The 20,026-nt window shown below is 40.7% G+C and overlaps 1 protein-coding gene across 4 annotated transcripts in view; it reads right to left on the reverse strand.

Annotated features, from left to right (window-relative positions):
- Nucleotides 1-20,026, reverse strand: part of CACHD1 (cache domain containing 1) — a 234,350-nt gene that overhangs the window by 34,578 nt on the left and 179,746 nt on the right. For all 4 annotated transcript variants that reach the window (XR_014261476.1, XM_082453325.1, XM_082453324.1 and 1 more), the window contains 11 exons: nucleotides 18,167-18,335; nucleotides 13,654-13,796; nucleotides 12,792-12,973; nucleotides 11,786-11,896; nucleotides 6,644-6,766; nucleotides 5,387-5,486; nucleotides 5,178-5,294; nucleotides 3,371-3,531; nucleotides 2,963-3,049; nucleotides 2,015-2,131; nucleotides 715-866 (listed from right to left, as the gene is read on the reverse strand). Coding sequence is in view for 3 of the 4 variants with exons in the window: in XM_082453325.1 (XP_082309451.1) it covers nucleotides 715-866; nucleotides 2,015-2,131; nucleotides 2,963-3,049; nucleotides 3,371-3,531; nucleotides 5,178-5,294; nucleotides 5,387-5,486; nucleotides 6,644-6,766; nucleotides 11,786-11,896; nucleotides 12,792-12,973; nucleotides 13,654-13,796; nucleotides 18,167-18,335 (1,462 nt within the window). In the remaining variant the exon portion in view is untranslated. The remainder of the gene's footprint in view (nucleotides 1-714; nucleotides 867-2,014; nucleotides 2,132-2,962; nucleotides 3,050-3,370; nucleotides 3,532-5,177; nucleotides 5,295-5,386; nucleotides 5,487-6,643; nucleotides 6,767-11,785; nucleotides 11,897-12,791; nucleotides 12,974-13,653; nucleotides 13,797-18,166; nucleotides 18,336-20,026) is intronic.

The raw sequence follows: 20,026 nt of genomic DNA on the forward strand, positions 1-20,026 counted from the left end.
CTTCCTCACCTAGGAAAAGCTTTTCTTCCACAGACAGGCTAATGTGGGGAGATGTCAAAAAAGGCATTAGCTAAAGGCTTAAATATCTTTTCACTTGCCAACTAAGCTTGAGGAGCCTGTGGTAATTCCGGAAAGACGCTGAGAAGGTCTCAGGGTGGGTATGCAGGTAGTATTTTTGGGGTCTTGGGGCCTGACCCCAGTGGTGTCCCTCCCAGCAATGTCCCTGTCCCCCACCCCAAGCCGCCCCACTGCACTGGACAGCTCTGGCTTTTGCCGACCTCAAGGACCTAAATACTACCTTGTAGCCATAAGATTTCTGCCTTCAAAAGTTGTGAGGGAAGGTAGCGGCAGGAGAGCGATATGCACGGGTCACTCTGCCCATCACCGGCCCTGTGCTTCTGACAGCTGGGATTCACATTCACACAACCCCACAGTTCAGCTGCTCAGAAATCAGGCCTGATATTTCTCAGAACAAGCTTTATGGGAATGAATTCCAGGCTTGCAAAATTTGGCAGGAAAGATGGCTGCTTACTCTGCACAGTATAGCTAGCCAGCTTTGGAAGTAATTATTTGCCTTGGTTTTGCAACTAAAAACTACTGGCCAAGAAATCAGGGAAGTAGGGTAGAGAATTATTTTAAGATCTTTGTCCTAGTATAGAGGCAAGAAAATGTGTTTTCAAGAATCAAATTATTCTGGGTTCCCCAGAAACATACCTATTGCTCCCAGGTCATCAACATAGGGACTTTTGGCTCCAACAATCCCCCCGAAGCATTCTTTCTGGGGCGCACAGTAGGATTTGTCCAGGTGGGTCTTGCCATCGCTGTCTACCATGCACCATTCACAATCCAGCACACCAAAGCAGTCCCTGCCAGAAAGACAACGCTGAATGTTCCAGAAAGCGGTGTCATGCAGGGGAGAGCACGTGGACTTGGGCATCAGATAGCTCTCAGGGATTCCATGACTCACTAGCGCTATAACTCCTTGAGCCTGAATTTCCTTTCCTTATAAAAGGAGAACAGCCATAGCCTACCACGGGAAAGCTGTCTAATGTCCCTTAACAACTTGGAGATGAGAGAACCGCTCTCTGTGAATCAAACCATGAAGTCCACACATCATGGATTAGTGCAGGGTCACTCAAAATCATCTTAAAAGACCACATGGCCCCAAGGTTTGTTAGACTTTGGCCTAACACACCCCAGGTATACGGTCATTAAAAAAAAAAGAAAAAAGGAAGGAAGGAAAAATTGATCAAACAAGTTGGGGAAACAGTGGATAAGTTAAACAGATTTCTTTGCTGCCAATTTCTTAGAACTTTTAACATGTTGAGTGCATTATGACACTCTAAGAAAATATACACAGTGTTTCTCAAGCTTAATAGGCTTTGGGTTACTGCATAACACACCGAATTAATCTATCTGATGCCCTACCATTCCTTTGCTAAAATACATACTGAAAGTAAAACTGGCTGCCCCTTTTACCCACTAATTTTGTTGAATCAAATGGCAGCTTGCAGCTGTTTAGTCCCAAACACCCTAGGGAGGAGGGCGAGGGAGCAGGGAGCATGTGGTTTTTAGTTCTCAACACTACTGTAAAGCATATCTGCTTTCTAAGAAAGAATTGATGAGCTTCAATGTATCACACATAGAGCTGGGTTCTGTTTCTAGAACCCATGAGTTCCTGCCCCCTTGCCCTTGCTTCTTCATGCCATTTCCTCTCTTACTGCTCTTATTTCAAGAATAACTTTCCCATCCACAGATGAGGCTACTAAGATATGGTACATGTGCCAAATAGCTGTAACAAGTGGAAACCAAATAACATTAAACCTGGTAGATAAAAGGCTTATCAAACTCAGTTCTGGATCCGAAAAACTGGTACATCTTTTTCAAACATCAAGAATGGGGATGATAAACATCATCTGGAAAAGCTCAGCGAGGCTGCTGGTCCCTATTCTTTACTAGGTTCTGCTCCTGCAGCTATGATGCTGACGTGAAATCAGCGCCGGGCACTGCTTACCCACTCTCCATTCTCTGACTGCACCTGCTGTTGACACACTGGTGAAGAGCATCCTGCAGGCCAGGGTCAATAGCCGTGTACGTCACTGGCTCCTGGTGTACTTCACAGCTTGGGTTTCTACGTAGGAGCAAGTCTGAAGGTTAGGACCAATACCGTCCATATTCCAAACTCATCATGCCCTTGGCCCCTGACAGTGTCAAACAGATCTGGGTTTGAATCCTGGCTTTGCCACTTAGCTATATGAAACCTTGGGCCAATCTGGCCTGAAAATCTGTCACTGAGATAAATAATGCTATATTATGTATGAGCATCTGTGTGTGTGAAATGTTCCTACGTGTTTATCAAAGGGTTAATTTGAAAACTAAGTGACAGGGCCTCCCTGGTGGCGCAGTGGTTAAGAATCTGCCTGCCAATGCAGGGGACACGGGTTCGAGCCCTGATCCAGGAAGATCCCACATGCCGCGGAGCAACTAAGCCCATGTGCCACAACTACTAAGCCTGCGCTCTAGAGCCCTTGAGCCACAACTGCTGAAGCCTGGGCGCCTACAGCCTGTGCTCTGCAACAAGAGAAGCCACCTCAATGAGAAGCCCACACACCGAAATGAAGACCCAACGCAGCCAAAAATAAATAAAGTAAAAAAAAAAAAAAAAGAAAGAAAACTAAGTGACTTACTGGGCATACAGTATCTGACACATGTTAGGCACTTAGTTAATGCTTGTAACAGTCTCATATTTTTTGTAAGTAGCACATATACTCAAAAATTTTTTATCATTTATATTCAAACCTGAAAGTGGACTTCACTTTAAGACACTATGGAGTTTGAAAACTGGCTCACCGAACAGCTCCATCATTAGAATGAATCACCTTCTTATACTTCCAACTCGAAACAAATCTATACACAAGACTCCCATTATAAATATGCACATACACACACATTTTAAATTTACCTGTTCTCTGCATTGGTGAGGTTGCCAGTGCACTCATTGACCTCTAGAGGGCACTCACAAGGACATTCACATTCATTTTGTTCCATTCTGAAAAGGAAAAAGAAAGTTACTATGCAGAGGGTTGATAAACTATATATTGTACATGCACTGAGGGAAGTGAAATAAAGACACCATGAGCTAGTTAAAAGGGACAGTAAAAGTTATCACTAAAGGTTTAAATACACAGTTGACCTCAATCCATCGTTCTTTGGACAAGGATGTTACGAACACAGCTCTAAATGCTTTTGTAACCAGGACTTTCCTTTCCTCTAGGACACATCTGAACACTTCATGTTTATTTTGCGGTTGGCATCAGTTAAAATATTCAGTAGTGTGGTAAACAGAGAACATGACCCGTCCCATTTTTACCGGTGACAGTTGAGACAGAGCCGGTCCACCATGCTACAAGCACAGAAGGCAAGAGAGTCACACGTTTCGTTGACAATGCCGACAAACGCATTGGTCCCCGGGATCCTCGCCAGTCGGTATTTAGAACAGTGACTGCCATGCACAAGGTTCGTCAAATCCCCCTACAGACAACAGAGTGGTCAGAAGTGACAGACAACAATGCAAAGATTCAGCTCTACCATCCTGAAAACAACCCTTCAACCAACTGCTGAAAATAGTTCAATCCAACTAAAGCAAGCATCCTTTTCTTCGTTCTATAACAAGAAAATGTGATAGCTGGCTTCGTGAAAGGTCTACAATATTTGAAAGCCAAAGATTCTAAAGCAGCGTTGTAAAGTTGAGTATGGTCATTTTTTCTGCACGTGTCATATGTAGTAGGCCAATTATTTAAGCCCATGTTTGTTTCCATGCCAGTTATCCCTTATGTGTGCGTGGTGAGGGTAAGCCTAACCCTGAGAATCACGGCACTGAATGTTTTCTTAGAGGTCTAGACGAATCCTTTACTGCCCGGAAGATGCCCACCTTTACAATATAAGCAATAACATAGGCTTATCAGCCTGTTAGCTCCAATAACCAGGAATGTTCCAATTCCATTTTGGAATAACTTGGACCATTAAGAATTTATTCTAATTCATATTCCACTAAAATTTGCATGTCTGAAAAATTTCTACTGCAATATCCTAGCTTCTCTGCTGAAGACTCAGGAAATCATTGTACAAATGACAGAAGATACACAGAGTAAGGCAGACTTTCATATGACAACCTTACCTGACAGCCTCCCTCTGATTACACTCATGTTTGTCCATGTCTCCTTTACAGAAAGTGCTCATCAGAATGGGTATGGGGGTTGAACAGAGCAATAATGACTTCCCTTGCTTTGAACACACTATCCTATTAATATATTCATTCTTAAAACTCTTCTAGTACCCTACACAATTGTTTTTGCACTTTTTCTGAGACTAAGTTCAGGATTTTCATTTAACCTCTTTTGTTTTTGACTTCAAGCTAATTTTATTTATTTAAAAAAATTTTTATTAGAGTACAGTTGATTTACAATGTTGTGTTAGTTTCAGGTGTGCTAACTCAATACATCTTTATGATTATCTTTTTAATAATACATGTAATGATTTGTGAATACATTTACTTCTTGTGAATAACTTTTTGAATGTTGGTTCTGTCATGACCCATTCTCTCTCAGCTAGGATTATTTACAAATTAATAAGTATATCCTTAAGATCTCTAACCATATCCAGGTAAATCTGTAGCACCTCAAATCACAAGACAGTATTCTAAGCTTTAAAAAAAAAAAAAAAAAAAAGGAATTATTTTTGGATGATCTACATAAGAACTCTCATCTAACAGGGTGGATGACCAAGAACTAACCTAATTTGGCTTTAAGAATTTAGGGAGACTGAGTAATCTCTAGAAGACAGGAAGAGAGGACCACATGGTGCCACATATATTTATACAAGAGTGTGGGAACAGACTTTAGCAGACATTTCAAAGGGCTTAGATTGGGTAAGTCTTTAAACAAACAAAACCAAAGCAAAATACCAACTGTGAAATCTTAAAACACTCACTTCTCCATTCAGGGCTTTATATCCCACAACCATCAGACTGGGGAGTTGGACTAAGGTCTGTCATGTCCTATCACTCTAATTCCCAGGCAATGAAACAGCCGGTAATAGCTAACATTCAGACATAAACCATGACTCCATTGCAATTCCACAGCCGGATGGGAGAAGAGAGCGTTGAGGAATCAACTTACCACGAGGCTCGTGTTGAATTTATAAAACCTCTGGACCGTTCTGTCACTGAAGCTGTTGCACAGGTTCTTCTTTACAAAGTTGGGGTGGTTCAGGATGTCATTTGCTACCAGGGGCTCCTACCGAGGCCGAGCAGAACACAAGACAGACGCCACGTGGTTAGCGAGCCGCAGCCCGTTGGAGAACTGGGCTCTAGCTTCGCGACAAATACCTTGTGGGTGATGTGCTGCTGTTCCACGGGTGCATGTCCTTTGGGGTCAATGAGGGTTGGATGCGCCACCAGATAACCCCTGTCCTCCATTATGAAGCACCTGTGCCAAGACAATGACATCCCTCATTCACAGAAGCTGCTCTTCTATGCTTCTGGAGAGCATCTATCTTGCTAGCCCTGACACAAATTGTATTTATCAGGTTCTCAATAAATATTCATGGACGAAATGAAGGAAGGCTGGCAGTCAGGTGACAGACACATTAATTCTCGAGGCGCTGGATTACCTAGCATACAGTTTAAGGCGAGAGTTACACCTGACTCTGAGGTCACCTACATACTTCGTACAGAATGTGACCACCCAGACTAAGTAAGATGGGCTCAAAGATCTTTTGCAAGAATGTATAAAGTGGGACATTTTTTTTCTTTTTTCTGGGGAGGGAGATTCCGAAAGAAGCAGTCTTGGGTATTTACAGGCACAAATATTAGGTAAACCATACAATTTCCTCTTTCAATGACAAACATACCTAAAATACAACGTTCAGAGGACATGCAAAAATATATTTGATGGAAACACTAAATAAGTGAAGCTAGAACCGCTTTAATCAAGACTATATTCTGCTCTATTTTACTTTCCATTCGTCATAACAGTTTGCTGTGAATCCTGCATTCCCCCATTAAGGGACAATGTGAAATTTAGCAGTGATATGAAGCATGGGCCATGAGTTGGAAATAAGAAAGCTATTTTAAAAAGTGGCCTGTATTAAATCAAGGGAATGCCCTTGCTTTGATCAGACGTGCTCTTTTGAAATTCAGGTGGCAAAGACTTTTGGTTCCATGAGCCTCTTTCTGGGGAAATGTACAAAGGAACAGTCTAAGCATCTGAAAATCTCACAAAGACTTTGGTTTAATAACTAACTTCATATCAAAAGTACTACCCAAGAGTACCCTCTGGTCTTTCTAGCACCCAAGATATGGGAAACCTCTAATTACTGACTCCTAGAGAAACAAGAGCTTTTGGAGAATTCTGTGCCACAATTACTCTTCTTGTTAAAAGCCAAATCTGTCCATCTAAGTCATAAACAGCATGCATCTTAGAAAAACAAAAGAACAAAAACCTCCTTAATAGAACGCCCAGGCAATGGACTCAATTTCTGACGCTGACTATGACAATGTGCTCGGCATTCAACTGGAGATACCTGACATCTTTTTCTTTGTATTTTGCAGCTAGATAGGATATGGGGTCCCTGAAGGGCTCACCTTATTTTGTTGCCACCATCTTGGTTACAAACTGGTAATAAGTCCATCAGAACCTTGTAGAAGTATCGAAGCGTGAAGTCAATGCCCATCACAGCCACAGTATGCCCGGAAGACAGCTGTGTACTTCATGTGAAAATGATCAGTGAGAATAAGAGGTGTGTCTTATTTAAAGGCAAAAGCTATGTTCACTCATAAGGACATCGTATGGTATCAGAAACACATGCCTCCTGTTCTCCGCACCTTCCACCCTTGGAGAAACAATTAACTAAATGACTAACTTAGCATAACATGGAGATTTGACAAGAGAAAAATTTAAGATTAAAGGTAGGACTTCCCAAATAAGACTAGCCCAAAACATGGGCGGCTGTGGAATATGGCTAGTCCTAACTATAGATGTTCAGACAATGGTGGGATTATTCTCTGTCAAGAATATGGGGGTGGTGGGGGGATAGGCATCAATCAGCTGGGAGGTTTAATGTGTGGCTGTTAGGTTCCTTCCAACAAGGAACCTTTATTTTTCCTTCAATTTTTTTTTTTAATTGAGGTATAGTTGATTTACAGTGTTGTTAATTTCTGCTGTACAGCAAAGTGATTCAGTTATACATATTTATACATACTTTCCTTAATATTCTGTTCCATTATGGTTTATCATAGGATACTGAATATAGTTCTCTGTGCTATACAGTAAGACCCTGTTGTTTATCCATCCTATATATAAAAGCTTACATCTGCTGACCGCAACCTCCCACTCCATCCCTCCCCCAAACCCCTCCCCCTTGGCAACCACCAGTCTCTAACAAGGAAACTTTAGACAAGGAGCCTGAGTGATGTCCTTAGTTATTTCCTTCATTTTATAGATCATGATAAATCTATAGTTATTAATCTATACATCTCATTTTATAGAGCTCTCAAAGGTTAATTAGTTTTAGGTCATACAAAACTTAGTGAAAACAACGTTTTGTTTTCTTTCTATAACACTAAAGTTGGCTGTACTCAAAACCCAGCTCACATTCTAGAACGAGACTCTCCTGGTTCATAGGCCAGTTCTGTCTCCATTCTAAAATGCTACTCTCAAAAATAGAAGCACCAAGGAAGAGAAAGTGGGGCAGTACAACATGATGCTTGCTAGCCTTTTAGCTCTGGAATCAATCAGATCTGGGGTCAAAACTTGGCCTTGTTGATTTCTATCTATGTGGCTCCTGGGATGCTACTTACCCTATCTAAGCCTCAGTTTTCTTATCTGAAAATGGGGATAATAATAGCTCAGAAGAAACTTCCCAAAGTAAGGTCCTCTTTGGGAAAATCAAAACTTGGGAGTGAAATGAGCTCTGCTATGTAGACAACTGGTTACTAACAACAACATTGATACTAACATATTAACTCAACTCACCACCCCCATCAAAAAAAAAAAAAACCCAAAAAACCAGAAAAAACCCCCCAAAAAACAACAAGAAAAAGGGACCCTGACCCATAATGAAATTTCTATCAGAGCTTTGCTGTCAAAGCTGTTTTTGGCATGGGATGGGGGAAGACCATGTTGTGGGACTGTCTCTGAGAGGCTATTGCCTCAGTAAGAGCCCCTATTATTACTTAAGTAACTTAAATTCCACCATGGAAGAAACCCAAGACTCAGTTACCTTGCGGGATTTGTCCATTGTAGAAAAGAATATTTTGCTGAAGTATTAGTCAGAAGAAGTCTAAACTTCTCTTGCTTGTTCAGGAAAGAGCGATGAGTCTAAACAATAGCCATCATTATGATAATAGTAATGGCTTCCATTTACTGAATGTTCACGATTTATAGGCATTCTGGTAGGCATCTGAATATATCACGTCCGTGATTTCTCACAGAAACCTTATGAGGCATTATTTCCAGAAAACTGAAGCTTGGGGAGATTAAGTATTTGGCTAAAGTCACACAGTGGATAACTAGTAGAAGCAGGGATTTAAACTCAGTGCCTTCGACTCCAAAGCATATATTCCTAACCAATAGGGTTTCTGCCTCCTTAGATCTGCATGGTACTCAAGAGTTTCCAAGCAATTTTAAACCATCTACTTAATTTCCTGTGAAGACATCAGAAAGGAATTACAGTTCCTATTTTATAAATGAAAAATTAGGTTTAGAATGGTTAAAAGACTTAAAGAAGATTGATCACCTTTTATTTATGGTTTAGAGACTAAATCTGGTTCTTTCTACAATACTATAGCTGCCTCAGTGAAAAATACAATTCAGGTTTTGTGGGACAAGTTGATTTTGTTTCTAAAATTCCCCTGTATGACTGCCATCTGCCCCTGTTGATGGTAAATGTGCTGAAGTAAAAGCATATATTATATATTGCCCATGGAAGTCTAGCATTCATATTTTCACCTGCATTTAAAAAATGTACATGGTTACCATAGCAACCCATAAAGAATACCATAGGAAAATCAAACTCAGCCTACATTTCTCAGCACAATGGTCCATGCTGTTTGCAGCGCTTTGGTGAGATTTTCACTGCCAAAGATTTGTCTAACCAGTCCCTTAATCATTGACTGTACTTCATCATCACTACCACATTATCATCCTCCAAAGAATGCATACCTAGATTCTCAGGCCACTAATAATGCTGATGAAAGAAACTGTTTAACTGATAAGTGAGCACTGAAAAAACCTGTCCTCAAGCTCTCAGCCCAACCGCTTCTGAAAACCAAGGGAGAATTAGAGTGCTTCACAACCAGTTGAACGTTAGCTTAAGTTCCCTCTTCTGACCCATTAAAATGCAAGAAATTTAAAGCATGAATAGCATGATAATAAAAATAACTACCATTTATTGGGGATTTGACATTGGCAAGTATAGTGCTAAGCATTTTACATGCATTATCTCTAATTTTCATTATGTTAGTTCAATTTGGGCATCGTTACCTCTGTTTTCCATATGAGGCTCAGAGAGTCATGGAACATAATAATAATAAAAGTATTTAACATTTATTGAGCCCTGACCATGGGCCACACACTATTCTAGGAGCCTCACGTATATTATTTACAGTAATCTTTAATCATTTGAGATAGGCCCTAATATCCCTCTTTCACAGGTGAGGAAACCAAGGCAGAAAGGAACTTGTTAATAGTCATACAGACAGTAAATGACAAATCCGCTTTTTCAGAGTGGAATCACATCTTAGGAGGAGGGCAGGTTCTCAAGTTGGCACATGAGACCAAAATCACTGGTAATCATTTGGAAAAAGTACCTCAGCAGAGCCCACCTATGAATATACCCATTAAAGCTATAGTTGCTTTGGTTGAAACCCAGAAGCGGTAGTTGACTTGCATTCTAAACTATGGTGAATGAAATAGATGGCTTTAAATAATAAAAACACGCTCAGCTAAGGAAAATGTTCAAATGATCAAGTCCATGGGACTGCATATTGATCAAGGCAACAGCAGATACTTATTCCTGAAATATACTCTCATTGAGTGACTGATGGACAGGATTTAAATGGCCATTTAACTCTTGTTAAACTTGAATAGCTAAACTTGTGTGGGCTAAATACACTATAAACAGTAACCAAATAAGGGAATTGAACCCAGGTTTTTTCTAAGTTGAAAGCCCATCATATTTCCATCATGTGTCATTTGGGCTGACACCATAAATATTTATAAATAAATGAAATGAAAATTCTTCCACCCATCCAAATTCTAATAAAAACATATATACGAGCATAAAAATCTGCACCTCTCTGTGACCTCCTCCCCCCACCCAACAAAAAGAATACTGTGTAGAAGGAAAAGCTAATGGCTCTCGATAATGAGTGGCAGATGGGAGAAGCCGGGTGGAATGTCAAAGCCTAAGTAAGACACACACAGGTAGGTAGGCATTCTCTCCCTGCTCCCCCAGCAACATCTTTAAGAGCCCAATTTCGGCCCATGTCCTTGTCATCAAAGACCAAGGTGACTGCTGTCCCCTCAAAGAAACCACGTTTGTTTACTTTTTCTCAATTGATTGGAATATATGGGAGAAATGACAAGTTTTGCTATTCAGACAATAGTAGGTGTATGCCTTACAGACGGCCTGTTAATGAAAACATTGAAAAGATCTGTTCTAAAAGAATGTTTACTTGTTTATATGTGATGGAGCCAAACAGATACCATGTCCTGAAAAGAAATCAATATTTGGCTGGCAGCAGGGCCCTGCCTGCCATGAAGACACAGGTCATGATATTGAAATTCCACACAGCACTGCTTCCCAATTCTTGATTCCAACGTACTAGAGTTAGAAGAATTCTACTGAATGTCAGCCATTTGATATATAATGAGCACCGTGAAAAGCCTAAGTTAAGCAAGAAAATCTGTCTCCCATAAATTTTAAGGCATCATTACAGATACCAGTCAAAATATGGTCTTTATTGGTTGCTAGGGAAAAATAGCGATTTGTATAATGAAGGGATTAAAACAATGTGTTCAACTTGCCTCTCTACCCAACATTTCACTAACATTTGTAGCTTAAATACTGAAACCTCAAAAGCCTGAAATGTAAAGCACCCTAAATATATTTACAGTAATACTGACATTTTATAGCATGCTTGGAAAATCAATTTTCAAAATGCCTTTTCATTCCTCAAGAGAGAGCAAGGACAAAGTAAAAACAGCAACAAAACCATAACAACAACAACAATGAACTCCTGTATAATTCTAAAGAGACCCAAATACAAAAGGAAACAATCTCAAGTCTTGATACATTTTTTTCTTCACTAAAACTACTCTGTTCTTGGGAAAACACTCTCTGATAATAATAATTGTCAGGCTCTTGGTGCTATTTCTTTGATTGGTTTACAACTGGCATTTCTAGGAACAGCTTTACTGAATCTAACATCTTTCTTTTTCTTTTTCATAAGCAACCTCACGGCCACTAACAGGGCTAAGTGCTTTTGACTGACTCAATCACACGATAATCGTGTGAGGTTAAGTATTATCCCCATTTTACAGACATCAGGAGGAAGGTCAGGGTATCCAAGACGGCACAGCTAGAGAAGATATCCAAACCCCAGCTTGCCCCACAACAAAGGTCATACTTTCGCCACTAATTCTTGGTGTCTACTATTCTATTCAGATTTTCAAAGTATCCTTAATATGTTTAAAAAATGAGTAAAAATTAATTGAAATATTACCTGGATGAATGAATTGTATGACTGATGGTCACTACATAGCCAGCTCCTCCAACGTCTAAGTAAGGACCGGTCAAAGAAATCAAACCTGGATTAGCTACTGCGTGGAGATACCTAATGGAGACCAAAGAAAGTCGTTACTCGAGGGTATGAACAACAACTTTGCACATTTAGAAGAAAAGTGAGCTCGTAACACTAAAAAAATATTATAAATTGTGCTTATGTTACATTCAAGTTCAAAAGGATTCCTACTTTTTATGTCTGACTGTAGCATCAGCAACAAGGGGTCAAGAAAAATATGAAATTCTCTTTAAAAAAGATGCTGAACTCAGTATATATGTGAGCTTTTAATAAGGTCTATAGTAGAGATGTTTTAGAGGCTAAAACAAAAATTAACAAATCAAGTAGAAACAAATACAACTGGGCACGTAAAAATGTCCCCTGGATTGGTAAAGGTGGGGAACAGGCAGTAAAAATAGCGGCCACTCACGAGTGACTCAGTTACTAAGCAGCACAAGACTAGAAATCCTGTTTTCATGCCCAGGTTGCCCTCCTGCTATACCACCTGACTAGCTTTTGCTTTTGAAAATCAGAGTAAAAATAAATCCCAGAAGTAAAAAAGTGTTTTTCAGTTTACATGTGTTCATTTTTCATAGGTCACATATGAGCTGTCATTTGATGCCATAATCACACGCAGTGACATTAAGTATACCCACTGGGGACACACTGCATACAAGATGGGAATCAAACCACTGGGAATTGAAATGGCCAAGTATAAAGTATTTCAGTCTCAAAATTTCAATGAAGAGATAAAAGCATTGTAGACAGAGGAAGCCCACAAAGCTTTTGTTAATACTACATTTAGAAAATGATTCAAAAACATATTTTCACTGTCATGAAAAGTATCTTCTTTAAATATGACTGCCTGAAGTTGCTTTATTGTCTTATCATGTCTCTTTGGGACTAGGGTGGGGGGAAACCTTTGATAATGGAAGCCCCTAAAACTCACCATTGTCTCCTAGTGGGATCAAATGCTTTGTCCATGAGGGAACCAGGATAAATTCTGAGGACGCCATTGGGCGTTGCTATGTAACGGCGGACAATGTAAGTGTTCAGGCTACTCATTTCCATTTGTGTCATCCATTCATCTGTGACGTGGCTGGTAGCCATTACTTCATTTCTGACAGAGAACTGGGAAACAAAGGAAGACATAGCAGGGATCCTTTAAGACTCACATGAAAAGAGAAAGGCCTGCTGGCAGAGCTTCCCAAAGCTCTCTTGCAGAGAAGCCAAGCCCAATTACTTCTTAAAAATCTTTCCACAGCAGATGGATACAGCCAAACTTGGTGAAACAAAAGCTTCCTGAAATATAGCCAGTGGACGTGTGATTTACTTAATTGTTCATCCTAGCTAGGCTTTCTGTGTTTAAGAGGAAAGAGCCTATAATGCAGCATTAAATACACACCCAGACACACATACAAACACGTGTACACACACCCCCTAAATCTCTGCTTCTTAAACTGCATCATATTTATCTCAACAGACAGTAGGGGCACTTTACTTCATTCCCCTGGGAAAAATGGGGCTGGGAAAGTTTCACTGGTCTCTAACTCACACCCCCCTACCTAGAAAGCCCCTAGTGCATCTAAGGCCTGAAAGAGATTCTTCATCTGGCCCACAGGGCTTCTTAATCCATCAGAAGGGTCCTCGCCGGCCAGCCTCCCCTGGGCCACACACTCTGCCTTTCTGGCTCTCCAGCTGAGAGGCACAGATCCAGAGCTCGGCTTCCCACTTCAAAGGTTCCCTACCAGAACCCCCTCCCAGGCCTGTGGAGGGGTGCAGCAGAAATGCAGCCCCGGGACAGCACTCACTTTGAGCCCCGGGTTAGCAATGAGGCGGGTGTTGTCGCTGAGATAGGCTGTGTAGTGTTCCACCATGCGCTTTGTCTCCGGCTGGCTGAGGTGCTCGTAGGGGGAGGAAAAGCTGCCAGCAGACAGCATGACGGTTGGACTTTCTGAGAGAGAAGCAAACAAAGCAGGCCTGAGAACACGGAGCCTGCATCTCAGGCCCGAGAACACGCAGCCTGCATCTCAGGCCCAAACAAAAGCATGGCGAAGTCTCTGCCCATCGGTCAGCTGTGGTGGCTTAAAGTCCTCTCTAAGGAAAGCAGAGAACTCCACGCTGGAAGGAGCGAGGAAGGAAAAAAGTCAGATCCTCTCCCTGCAGGGAGCCTACAGTCCTGAGTGAACCTAAAGAGATCCAAGGGCTGAGAATGACAAACAGTCAACATAGCTCAGGTCTACATATAATATCCTATACTTATTAGGGTCAAGGAGGCAGCATATGACATGGAGCCAGACTGGGTTGAGCCTGGGCTCCGCCATTTCCGGGCTGTGTGATGCTGGGCAAGTTGTAATACATGTGATGTTTTTATCGTCTGCAAAGTGGGGGAAATAGCAGCGCCGATCTTATAGAGTTATGGCATTATATTAGTTAATATACGCAAAGCAAACGATTTACTAAATGTAAAGTATTTAGAACAGAGCTTGCACAACTCAAGTGCTTCTGGAAGTGTTAACTCTTATTGTTCATATTAGTATGATTATCGAGGAAGAAGGAAAAATGGAATAGCAGAGTCGACGCAAAAATCAACTAAAAAAATTCTTCTCACAGATGGGGACAGCCAAACATGGCACAAACAAAATCTATGGAAACGGAGTAGTTAATATACACATATTTAATTGTTGGTCTTGTCTAAGAGGAAAAGCCCAGTTCTCTATTTACGACAGAAATCCTTGCAATGAATTACAATTTGAAACAAAAACACTACATCTTTGTCTCTGAAATTTTACTCTTCAATCGTATATCTTAAAAAGGTTCCTTAGACAACTCAGATGACAGGAATCCCATGTCAAGGGCTGATTTAGTTCCAATTCACCCTTACCCTAAAGATGTAGTCCTTTGGGACCTCTGCTAAAAGCATGTATGTGTGTGTGGAAGGGAGGAGTTTCCTTTTCAGTCTTCACCTTTTGAGAACCTTGGATTTCATTTTTGCCTCTCTCCCTAGCCCTAAGGAGCTACCTAAAGCACAATTTCACAGTTGTTTCTTCTGTATTGATAAATACGTGCACTGTAAAAGCAGCTTTAGGGGTTGGCTTCCTTCTCTGGGTTCTTATATTCTCCTAGACTTAGGTCCACTACCGATTAGGTTAGTTCTCTGATACTTTTCAAAAGATTTAAAAAAGGTTCCATCCAGGATTTTTGGTTGAACCCAGCAGGGTGGGTCAGAATTACCTAGTCTTCCTTTACCAGAAGACAATGCTTCCAGTAATGCTATGTCTCCTTTAACTTTCATATCATCATGGCATAGCTTGGGAGTTATTATTATATGCATATCAAGGAGTAGAAAGCCAGAGGCTTAAAAAAATTAGGTTGCCTAGCAGTGAACTCATGTGTATATGCTTATGGGGTCCTCCGTGCAAGGATGTGCCAGAGAGAGAGGACTGTCCTGGAACTCAAAGAGCTTAGGACCCAATTGGAGAGACAAGGATAAAGAAAAAAGAGGAAAACAACAATACTGGAACAACACAATAATATAAGAAATGTCTCAGGGACAAAAGAGTTGGGCCAGAGGAAGGGAAGGAGAGACAACTTGGGGAGTGGGCCTTTCCTGTAGTGACATGGATTGAAGGAGAGAAAAAACCAATATACAGGACCCAAAGCTTTATGGCCAGGAGCTAGACACATAGCTCTAATTTACATAAGATACATAGTACTTATATACATACTTGTGTACTTAATTGCACTGGATGATATACTCTTTTAAAATTCCTCTTTGCCTCTTTGTGTACCAAGAAAGACAATGTCCCCTCCTTCAGGCCGCTTGAAGGGAGCTCTGACGTACATTTAATACCTTACCTCAAAATCCCGATCATCAATGAAATTAGATGGAAACCACTTATTTGCCATTGTTTCCCTTATTTTCCATTTCTTTTAAAAAATATTTCAATTATCCTGCTTCATTTTCATTACCAACTGTTACTAAACTTCTCCACACATTGTCCTGGGGGAGTTCTATGGCCAAAGTGAAGTTGGGTGGTACAGTGGAAAGAGCATCCACTGAAAGTCAGACGCTGGCATAAGGTCTGTCTGTGTGCCCCAGGATCAGCCCACTAGTCCTATGTAAAGTACGGGAGCTGATAAAGCTCTACGTTTTCTGGGCATCTCTGTGAGGCAGCACTGCCCAACTGAAATACAACGCAACCCTCAATTGTAACATAAAATTTTCCAGTAGCCACGTGAAGAAAAGCAAAACCAAAGAGGTTAAATTAATTTTACTAGTATATTTTATAGACGCCAATATATCCAAAACATTATCACTTTAACATGTAATCAATACAAAAAATTAAGCATGTATTTTATACTTACAGTAAATCTCAACTTGGTCTAGTCACATTTTAAGTGCTCAAAAGCCACATGTGGCTAGTGCCTACCATATTGGACAGTGTAGCTATAAGCGATTATCCAAAGGAAATAAAAAATCTAGGCTTGAGCTTTTTTCTCATCAAGAAAAACTGCTGCACTTCACTGTCTCAAATTTAAAAAGAATGACCTTGTAAGTCAACTATACTTCAATAAAATTGTTTTAAAAAGAATAAAAAAATAAAAATAGTGACCTCACTTGCACCAGCAGTAGTGTAGTAGTGTTTAGCTTGTTCCCACTGTGGCTAACGGAATCATGCATATCTTAGCTTTCCTGTAAGCATTTCTTTTTTTTTTTTAAAGACAACTCTTTTCTTTTTTTTTTGGTTGCACTGGGTCTTCGTTGCTACATGTGGGCTTTCTCTAGTTGCGATGAGCGGGGGCTACTCTTCGTTGCGGTGCACGGGCTTCTCATTGCGGTGGCTTCTCTTGTTGTGGAGCATGGGCTCTAGGCTCGCGGGCTTCAGTAGTTGCGGCTCATGGGCTTAGTTGCTCCGCGGCATGTGGGATCTTCCCAGACCAGGGCTCGAACCCGTGCCCCCTGCGTTGGCAGGTGGATTCTTAACCACTGCACTACCAGGGAAGTCCTCTGTAAGCATTTCTTAAAAATATGAATGAAAGGACATACATACTCTTTTGTATAGAAACAGAAGGCAACCCCCCTCCTCACAAACCTAAATTACAACAAACAAACAATGTAAAATCCAAGTTGCCATCCCTGGCCCTCTCCAAGTTGTCCACACCACTGGAGTGTGTCATAGACGAGACTACTTAGGCTGCCTACTTACTCTCTTGATCTCATATCCAGGCAGAAACGCTATAGGATGGAATTCAAAAGAGAAACCCAAACACAACTGCTCTCATTTGGAACCTAGAGACTGGCGACTTCTATCTTTGATCCTCTTCCCACCTGTGGCCCCTCTATTCAGTTTTCCAGTTGTCTAATGATTCTTATTCACTTTTTGAACCCTAAGTATTTTCAACAGTGAAAAAGAGAATACCTGTTTTAAAGTACTGTGACTACACTGTGATGTACTGACAACATACACCATGGATGCCTAGTATGTGCCTTGCACATGGCAGCATGCAGTAAAAGGGGCAAATCAGGCATGGGAGAGACATGAACCACATCTCAGCCTTGCTACTTTCTGTGTTACCATGGGAAAGTTATGTATTTCAATAAACTCAAACATCCTCAACTGTAATAGTTCAACTCAGATGATGAATGTAAAGTACCGGGCACAGAACACATGTAAATTCCCTTTTGCTTCCTTTGAATTATTTGCTTATCTCCTGAGCTCTTTTCAAGCAGGGACCTGTGATAGATACAGATACGCTACATAGATATATAGGTATGCTACCCTTAGACCCTTTACCATTTCTCCACCTCCTGCCTTGCATCCCTATATCTGTGTGCTTGCCTCTAGTGGGCCATACCTGTCACTCTCTTTGATGGACATTGTTTGGGCTGCTGAAACCTCTTTGTGAGCACTAGCAGAAAGCTGCAAGTGACTAAGGAATACAAAAGTCCAGCTCCCTTTCTTGAGTCTGGGCAAACTCTGCGATGTAATTTACACTCCAAAGCCCCTCACAGGATTAGGCTGAGGCTGGAACGTCACTTAAAATCAAACTCTTGCTTGCTTTCTCCTCCTGCCTTATCCTGTTTCCTTCACTTCCTCTCTCGTTTCTTCTGAGAGTTCATCCTTAACAAATCACCAACACACAAATCTTCATCTCAGTGTCTGATGGAGAACCTGATACCAGGCAAGGCCTCAAATTATTTTTACATTTGCCTCCCCACACTGGCACTGCAGGTATTCAACATCTTAATTCAAACTGATACTCATGGTGAGCTGCTATGAGGAAGACCACAAAGGAAGCTGAGAAGCGCCAGGGCTTTACCTAGCGTGGCCAGCTGTTTGAAGTGGAGGCAAGCGCTAGGCTGGCCCAGGAGGTCCAGCCGGTGGTACAGCAGCTTGCTGCTGGGGACAGTGTTGAGGTTCTTCAGTTGTTTGACAGGTATTTCCGGTTGTATCACCACAATACAGAGAATGAAGGAAGTGTCTTGCACCTGGAAAAATCAAGAAAGAAGTTCTAATACAGAAAAATGAAAGTTCCTGGGGATAGCGACTTTGCCTACATTATTTTCTGCTCTCTCTGTCTTCTACTCCACATAGAAAAATATTTGATGAGTGAAGGAAAGACATGAAGATGGGGTAGTAGAAAATGGCTCTAGCAAAAGATTACATTTTCTAATTTTTATTTTCCTTTCTGATCGAGGGAAATTAATGAATGTAACAGAAAATTACGGAGCTAATGAAGGGATCAGAAAATAGTCCCTTTGAAACAGTACCTACCCCTGGTCCTCTTTTGCTTATTTAAGTTAATGGATACAAGCTGGGACACGGCATAAGAATACAAAACTTATTTCTGTTTGGGTTTGAAATGCATTTTAAAATATACAGTTGGTTTTGAAATGACTGTTCCGAGAACTGACTACTTTAAATACCAATTATAAATCCATATAACACAGCCCATAAAGAATCTGGTTTACTCATTCTGTTCCCAACGAACGCTTTCTTTTCTCTTGGTTGGAGGTGACTAGGATCTCAGACTCATGAAAAGCGCAAATCCTATAGCTCCCTTGCAAGGCTGGACTGACTTGTCCTTTCAGACCAGGAAAGGCAAGTGTGTTGTAGCTTGGCCTCATTTAAGCTCCTATGTTGAGACAGGAGTACTTTCAAATTCACTTTGCTCCTAATAATGGATGCTTGAATAAAATTTGGTGGGAAAAATGACCACTAATGAGTCAAAAGCCAAGTCAAACTACTTAGTTCCAGCTCCTTGACTTAAAAATACAAGAAAGCCAAACTTCTCTAAGTCCATTATATTAAGAGATGAACGGAATCTATTTAAAAGATGGTTTGTAAATAAATGAAAAGAGTGATAACCAGCTAAGTCAGAACTAAAGATGGTCAGAACCAAAGCAGCTCAAAGGATTTACTTAACGATCAAGGAGAAATTTTTTAACTAGGCAGGTTAGAGTTCAGTGTAATGTAGGATTTATGAGGATGGTTGCAGAATCTTTTTAAACACAGGGGAAATTTGCATCTTCCTGGAATTGCTTTCAAGTACCGCTGCTAAGGATATTCAATTAGATTAGCAAATTTAATCCTCTTCCTCCACCCAACAAATTAGAGAGTGACAGAGTGTTCTGAAGTGGCATTTACTATTTCCCCTCTTCCCATCTCACACAGTCATCCTTTGAGTTTGTTTCCTGTGTTGCATGTTCTAAGGAACCAAAAGGCAAAGACTTTATCAGAATGACCAGAATATAATTTTATAATTGGGTCAATTCTGTAAGAGAAAAAAAAAAGAAAATTACCCTAAGCATCTAAAAGCAACACTCTATAAATAGTTTTTAGCTGGAAAGGAAAACAGATTTCAATACAGGTCTTCTTCCTATTGTGTTCTTAGCTGAAAAAACAGTCTTTGCAATAAGGAACTACGTATAACATATCTAGAAGAGGTCTGCATGACTGGGGAGTGGTTTTTTATCACTGACTGTCCATGGGATTCATGTTTTGAAGTGAACCATGACCGTGTAACACAGGAATATTGCAATACCTTCTGATAGTCAATAGTTCCTTCTGTCACAGCATGGAGTCTCGTCATATGCTCAAAGATGGACTGGGGTTACACAGTGACAGAGTAGTAATCACTTAATACTGCTAACGTAATCTCTCATTTTACATTTAAATT

This window comes from Balaenoptera physalus, assembly GCF_965194825.1.
Source record: "Balaenoptera physalus genome assembly, chromosome: 1".
NCBI classification, from domain to species: Eukaryota; Metazoa; Chordata; class Mammalia; order Artiodactyla; family Balaenopteridae; genus Balaenoptera; species Balaenoptera physalus.